At 36.4% G+C, this 7,523-nt stretch overlaps 1 protein-coding gene across 3 annotated transcripts; it reads left to right on the top strand.

The window, feature by feature from the left end:
* Window positions 1-1,909: 1,909 nt before the first annotated feature.
* On the top strand, window positions 1,910-6,094 carry LOC145014305 (patatin-like protein 6). Of its 3 annotated transcripts, none has more exons than XM_078972689.1 (4): window positions 1,910-2,075; window positions 2,274-3,477; window positions 4,466-4,752; window positions 5,567-6,094. In XM_078972689.1, exons 2-3 carry the CDS (start codon window positions 2,332-2,334, stop codon window positions 4,733-4,735), a joined length of 1,416 nt encoding a protein of 471 aa, XP_078828815.1. In that variant the 5' UTR covers window positions 1,910-2,075; window positions 2,274-2,331; the 3' UTR covers window positions 4,736-4,752; window positions 5,567-6,094. The 3 variants fall into 3 exon arrangements, with proteins under 3 accessions (XP_078828815.1, XP_078828813.1, XP_078828814.1); XM_078972687.1 differs by having other exon boundaries at window positions 2,189-3,477; XM_078972688.1 differs by having other exon boundaries at window positions 1,910-3,477.
* The last annotated feature ends 1,429 nt before the right edge of the window (window positions 6,095-7,523 follow it).

Genomic DNA, 7,523 nt, shown 5'->3' with positions numbered 1-7,523 from the left:
TATATGAGATTTTTGTAAAATGTGTTATGAGAACTAAGTGATTTTAAATGAAAGTTTTGTGTGAAAATTTACGTCGTTACAAGTTGGTATGAGAGCCTTGGTTTGAAGGATCCGGATGCACCTCCGGGTGTGTTTGGACTCAAACTGAGTATTCGAGAATTTTTTTCAAAAGAGATATTTTTTCTAAAAATGAGAGAGAGTTTAAGAGAAACGAGTTGGAGCAGTGTGTACAATCAGCCAGAGCCCAAACGGTGATTTTCCAAAATACCCTTATTTATTTGTGTTATGACTTATTATTGAGATACTAGTGATGCATGCTAGAGAATAGACTAGGTATTTAATATTTTAGGACTAGAGTGGCTCGATTTGTGATGTCTTAGCCTAGGAGTTGCTGCTATCTATGATTTGCTTTTGAGTATGTGCGGAGTAAGAGTATCCAACAAGAATCATTTTGAGAGAGAGATTTGAGTAGAGGAGTAATCTAGGAGAGATACCTAGATGAGCATTGGAGGAGCCTACTGAGAGAGTAGTCAGATGAGTACGCTGATAAAGGAGAGTATTCGCAGGGGAGCGACTGGGTTTTACGGGATTGGTGATCGAGAAGGTTGAGTAGTTGATTAGGAATTCTGGGACGATTCGTGTGGAAAGTACGGGTAGATGTGGAATGTAGTATGTGCTCGTACTACTGAAAGCAGAGGACCTGTAGTCGAAACAAGGAGAATACCAGAGGTTCTAAGTGGCATATTGAGAGATGATCACATGGTTCGAGTACCATGATTCGTGGCGGTTAATGCTTCTGGTTTTATCAGTAGTTGTCTCGTGGTGGTTGATTAGTTTGAGATCAGATGATAGAGTGTGGGGCCAGAGGGCCATGTCGAGCGGCTGATTCTGCAGTAACCTTGTCTTTTTCTTTCTCTTTGTTTGCAGATTCTGTTGTGCTGGGGCGAAGATAATGATCGACACCGTATCCAATACAATGGATCTCAAACAGTTCACGCCAAACGTCGTAGTTCATTTGGTCAAGGTCTAGAATGAAGGGAAATACATGTTTTATATTTATGGTGGAGGAGAGTTTATCATAAGCAATGAGAATCAACATAATGAAAAGAGCATGAGAGTTTAAATATGAGAGGTTAGATTAGTCGAAGGTGAAAAATCATATGGCTAGGGTTTAAGAAACAAATGAGAATGAATGTATGCTCTGATACCATGTAATTTGGTGTATTTTCCATGTATCTCATCTCTCATTAAAGCTCATCTCTCATTAAGGAATAATAATATATACAACAGTACATGGACTCAGGCCAATCTAACTGGGCCGAGATATATACAAAATATGAATTACAATAAATAATAATAATAATTACGCTCACTAACAATAATTAGTTGGTTGGGTCTGCTATTTCATATTTTTCTGACAATAAAGGGAGGAAGTAGATGGAGGGTTATTGGCCGTCGGTGTTTTCCGCCAAAAAATATATCGAAGAAAGGTGGCGACGCAACTTCTATTCTTTGATCCATGGATAGGGAAATTGGAAAGGAGAAGATAAAAGGGCTAAGCAGTTAAGTTTGGGGATGATGAGATCCACCTATTTATTAAACATATTAATTTTAATAAACAAATAATCAATAAATATAAAATTTATTAAAAACGAAATATACAAAGACAAAATATTCTTTTTAAGTCAAACATTGGTGCAACAAATTTGATATTTAAGAATTCGGCATATAAAAAACCCGACTTAGGAAGTACACAAACGTAATTACACAAATTCACATAATTTACTAGAAAAAAAAAAAAAAAACAAACGAAACCAACATATTTTTATATAACAATTTACTTTAGTGGGATATAATAAGAGTAAACAGACATGCTCTCCAATCACTGTGATTTTCCCTTGTTGATGTCCTCCATTTTGTCCTCTTTCTTTTATGTCTTTATAAATATATCCCCTTTTCAGTCTTTGCTCTTCACCATTTTCCAATTGTTTATTGATTTTGACGACGGCTATCAGGAGTTTGTTGTAAATGGTTGGGAAACGAGAGCGTATTTCAACTTTGGCGGGAGATTCGAGGTGAGATTTTGATTTATTGTTCTGTAATTTTGGGTTGATAGAGTAAATTTGGCCAACGATGCACGTAAGTTTGGGTGTTTGAAAGCTATGTTTTGTCCTGCAATTAAATGCAGATATAGCTACGGAGATATTCGTGTAGTTAGGGTTTTAATTGCAAGGAACTTGCTTATGAAGATTTTGGTTGGTGATAATAAGTAGGTGTAGTTCTGGTCTATAAGAAAAGAAGATTTGAGGATTTCGATTTGGTGTAGAAACTATGGCTTCGAATCAAACGTCTTTGGCAATGCTGCAAGAGCCAAGTATCGACACCGATAAGCTCAGCTACGAGATTTTCTCGATTCTCGAGAGCAAGTTCTTATTCGGTTACGATGATCCCAAGCTTTGGAAACCTATTCAGGTTTCTCCGGAAGTTTCTGTTACTCCCACGGCGGTGGATGTAGGGGATGTTAACAACAGTGTTCAAGCGATGAAGAATCAGAGAGGGAAAATCTGTGTGCTCTCTATCGACGGTGGAGGAATGCGGAATATTTTAGCCGGAAAAGCGTTAGCTTATCTGGAGAACGCGTTGAAGGTCAAGTCCGGCAACCAAAACGCCAGAATCGCTGATTATTTTGATGTCGCAGCCGGCACCGGAGTAGGAGGTGTCTTCACGGCGATGTTGTTCGGGTTGAACCATAGCCGTCCCATTTTCAAGGCGGAGGACACATGGAAGTTTTTGGCGGAACAGGGGAAGAGATTGTACCAACAAAAATCAAGCTCCGGCGGCGGCGGAAAAGGCCAAGGTTTATTTAAACGGATTCTCCGCGGCGGAAACAGCAGAGGAGTAGGAGGGATAACTCATGCGACGGCTGGATTTGAAAACGCAATGAAGGAAGCTTTCACCATCAATGGACAGAGTTTAACATTAAAGAACACATTGAAGCCGGTGTTGATCCCTTGCTACGATCTCTCCAGCTCAGCTCCGTTTCTATTCTCGCGAGCCGACGCTTTGGAAACAGACAGCTTCGACTTCCGTCTCTGGGAGGTCTGCCGCGCCACCACAGCTTTACCGGGCTTGTTCGAACCGGTCTCCATGAAATCCGTCGACGGGAAGACACGTTGTGTGGCGGTTGACGGTGGTTTAGCCATGAGCAACCCTACGGCAGCAGCAATCACACACGTTCTCCACAACAAACAGGAGTTCCCTTTCGTACGAGGGGTAGAGGACCTTTTGGTACTTTCATTGGGCACCGGTCAGGTTCTAGAAGGCAACTACGATTACAACCAAGTCAAAGGGTGGAAGCCAAACGACTGGGCTCGCCCCATGGCTAGAATTTCCGGTGACAGCTCCGCCGACATGGTGGACCACTCCGTCTCCCTGGCTTTTGGTCAAAGCCGTAGCAGTAATTACGTCCGTATTCAGGTATGTTCCTTTTGCTTGTCCACATTTGCTCCTAAAAATTGTTTAATTCATTTTTCTTTTTTAATTTTTTACTCAATCTACTCGCATCTTTAGTTCATAAGGGTGATCAAATTCGGAGCATTTGTTCTTGGTGTTCTTAATGTTATCCAAAACGAAATCTTTTTTTTTTTTTTTTTTTTTTTAGATTATAGACTTTACCTTTATCTTTGCATTTGAACCCAAAAAAGTTAACACTCATTTTTTTTCACTAAAAGGCTTTCTTTAAAGAAAGATGACACATTTTTTTATTCTAATAATTATACAGACACACATTTTTTTTTCTTCAATCCGCTTAGTTTTTGATAAAATTCGATCCATATTACGCCAAATATTCAGATAATGCCACCAAAATCTTTCAAAAAATTCTGACTTTACTTGTGAAGGGAGTCATGGATATGGTCCTGTGAGAATAAGGGAATGATGGTGCTTTGTTTTTTAGTTAAAATGTTGTGATGTGTTCTTTTTTAGGTTTATGCAATTAAATATTTAAGACTGGGTTTCTTTCAAGAAATAATTTTTTTGTAACATTCACGTTCTCCAGCTATTAAAAAGCCAATTGGTGTGTTTTTAGTGCATTTTGTGTAGCTTTCTTGACATATAGGCAATGCCTATATTATTTGCATACGACAAATTCATTTCCTTAGTCCTTTTGTCACGTTCTAGAAAATTAAAAAAAAAAAAAAAAAAAGTTCTACAATTCAATTCAAGGTTCACAAGAATAATACCAACATATCGTACCACATTTTGTTCCTAAAATATGAAACTTCAAGTTTTTTCTTTTTGTACTATTTCACCACAAAAGAACAATTTCATTTTGGTTTTTATATCATTCTTATATAGTCCATTATTTTCTATGTCCTTGATCAAGAAATTATTAAAAGTAATACATGTCAGTGGACCACTGTCTACCTGATTTAAATAACGGGAACTAAATTTTGTTTTGTGATAGGCAAATGGATCGAACATGGGACGTTGTGGGGTGAATGTTGATTCCGATTCCAGTCCCGGAAATGTAAAATTGCTCACAGGAATAGCCGATGAAATGTTGAAACAGAAGAATGTGGAATCAGTATTGTTTGGGGGTAAAAGAATCGGCAACCAAAGTAACTTCGAAAAACTCGATTGGTTCGCAGAACAACTTGTCTTAGAACATCAAAGGAGAAGTTCCCGTATTGCTCCCACCGTCGCATTTAAACAAGCCGCCCCCAATTCCACCTAAACTATTTCCCCCCAAAGGTCCGTACCTGTATCTGCACCTGCCACCAGTATCCGGTACTGGTACCGGTATCAGTACTAATTAGTATATTGACTTTAAAATTAAAGGAAACTTTTTGTAAACTGAATCGGTATCGGTACCGGTATCTAGTTCCGTACCTGTACCTATACCTGTAACCTGATATCAGTATCTAGCACCATACCGGTGTCGGTACTAACTAAATATATTGATTTTAAAATTAAAAAAAACTTTTTGTTAGCTAAAAGAGAGCATTAATTTGCCTGAAAAGTATGATAGACGTTTGTTAAAAGTAGAATCTAGATTTTATTTATTTATTTATTTTTTTCATTTTTACACATGATAAACACATTAATGTCATTTTCTGAACCGGTCCCAAAAAATCAAATGTTATAACCACCAAGGGAGGGAATAGAGAATGTTAGCCCCCACCCGTTTCAACCGACACATCGATTTTCCCACAAGGGCATTTCCGTCATTTTGTTAAAAAACCTGAAAAGTTAACTTTAGGTGGTAGGGGAGAAGGATCTAAGTATGGTGACTCCCCCATCCACTCCCGAGGACTATTCCGTCATTTCATGAAATAATTTTGGAAAGGTCGCTATCTGGGTGGGAGGATGAAGGGGATTTAGAATTTATATATATTTCCGATTTCCGATTTTGTCCTTTTAAGAGTTTATAATTTTCTCTTTTAACATCAACCGACAAAGTGTTAGTTTCTTTGTAAACAAAGTGGGAAGATTACTGAAATGCCCTTGTTTGGGGTAAAGGTGTTTATAATTTAGTAATTGAACTCATTGTGATTTGTGAATGCAGGGTATGGTGGTCAAAAAAGGAAAAGAAGTATACTCTCTCCAACATTACCCTGCTTTAATTTGAAAGTAAAAGAGGCAAATTGACTGAAAAGGACAATCAACTCAACTGTATTAAAAAAAAAAAAAAAAAAAAGAAAAAACAAGAAAAGGGGTAGTGAGGGGTAAAATCTTGGTGGGGATTTGTTTTGCCTGCCATAGTACAAACCATAGTGGTCTCCACTCTAACCTTTCTTTGTCCTTTACCCCCAAAAAAAATGAAAGGGCAAAATTGGAATTAAAGAGCAAGTGGATGTGTGTGTGTGTTGTGTGTGGTGATGTATGTGTGTGTGTGAGTGAGTGAAGTGGAAGTCTAAAATTGTAAAAATGCTTAGAGGATTAAGATTTTCTATAGAGTTTAGATTTGAAGTTGATTAGTGGGGTTGGGGGTAATATGGTAATGTGACAAAAGATTTTACTAGATTTAGAGGTTATGTGGTTGATAACAATTTTTTTTATATAATGTTTAATATGAATACTTTATTTTCAACAACTTTTTAGATGTTTATCATTCTTTTAGTATCATTGCATTTGTGTATATGAAGCTTGTTTTTGTTTTAATATATATATATTTTTTTGGTTTTTCTCTTCTCTTTCTCAATTATTGATTGTCTTTTGGGTTTAATATATGGGTTGGTTAATGCATGATGACAAAACTTTTTAATTCATTTTTTTGTCCGTGTTAGTTTTTTATTTGGTGATTGGCGTATGTTCTTTTAAAGAAAAAGTGATACCAAAGGAAATGAACATATATTGTTTTCCATTTAAGTAAAAGAGAAAGTATTTCTATTCAAATGGTGTCCATAATATAAGGGATTTGGTGTTATATTTTTTCATTTTGCCAAACTGTTATGTAGGGGTCATATGTGTTTTTACCACATAAGTGTGGTTTGTTGCCACACCTAATAAGTAGTCTGGCTTTATTTGTTTATTTATTTTTCTTTAATGGATAAATCTTTATTTTTTTTAAAAGATAATATTTTATTAATTAAAAATAAAAATACCATACATTGCATAACTTCAAAAAAAAAATCCTAAAAATCTAGAAAAGCAAACTAGAAATATAAAACCTACAATTTAAAAAAAAAACTACACCAAACGATTAAAAACTTGGAAAAAAAACTAGAAATTAGCCATGATTAGCATAACGTTTTTTCACTTTTTTATTCATCGCTAAAATAACTTGAAGCTCGTCCCCAATCATATTCAATGTGTCCACCGCTAGTACTCTCATGTCACCGTCCCTTTGTTTCTGAAGCTCTCTTTTAGAAGCAAGTTGCAAAATCTTATCCATTCTATATTTTATACCATTCATATCGCCCCAATTTCTTTCAACTCATCTGAATCTGACGCTTTGTCTTTGCTTTTGTTTTTTTGCTTTGTCTCTTCCCATTGGTTGGGAAGGTAGTGAAACTGGAAGGGTTTATCTTCGTTCAGATCGAATTGAACAAGAGTATCTGATGTAGTGTGGTTGGACTCAGATGTTCTGCTGCGTTTTGAACCATAGTCGATATGCTCCTCTGATGTTTGTTGTTTTGCCATTTCTTGTTATCTTTCACAAAATTTCAAACTTTAAGAAACTTGAAAGCCTTTACGTTTTCTTTTTAATACACTTTCAGTGCTTTCCGCAAAAATCACATCATCGCTTTCTCCACTTTTTCATTAACGTTTCATATTGGTATACAAATCATTAAACAACATGACTTCCTTGTTGATCTTCCCCCATTTTGAGTACACTTGATGTTTTGAATGATAGTCTTCACGGTTCATTCCTTTGTGGAACATATGTAAAACCCAAATCTAAAAACGGTCATGTTTTTGGTCTTTTCCAATCATCGTATCTTTTGAAATATTCATCCATGATTGTGTCAACACTAACACTTCTAGGGGTTTCCAACCTTTAACATGCGCCTTGTTTTTTC

Source organism: Lactuca saligna, chromosome 9, assembly GCF_052625555.1.
Source record: "Lactuca saligna cultivar CGN05327 chromosome 9, ASM5262555v1, whole genome shotgun sequence".
In the NCBI taxonomy this organism is placed as follows: domain Eukaryota; kingdom Viridiplantae; phylum Streptophyta; class Magnoliopsida; order Asterales; family Asteraceae; genus Lactuca; species Lactuca saligna.
Note: the sequence above shows the minus strand (reverse complement) of the source record. Positions and strands in the feature narration are given on the sequence as shown.

What these genes read in the sequence shown, in the direction of transcription:
- LOC145014305 (XM_078972689.1), top strand. Translation starts at nt 2,332, where the DNA reads ATGGCTTCGAATCAAACGTCTTTGGCAATGCTGCAAGAGCCAAGTATC. An exon ending in GTAATTACGTCCGTATTCAG is followed by an intron (nt 3,478 to 4,465) that starts GTATGTTCCTTT and finishes GTTTTGTGATAG; the next exon opens with GCAAATGGATCGAACATGGG.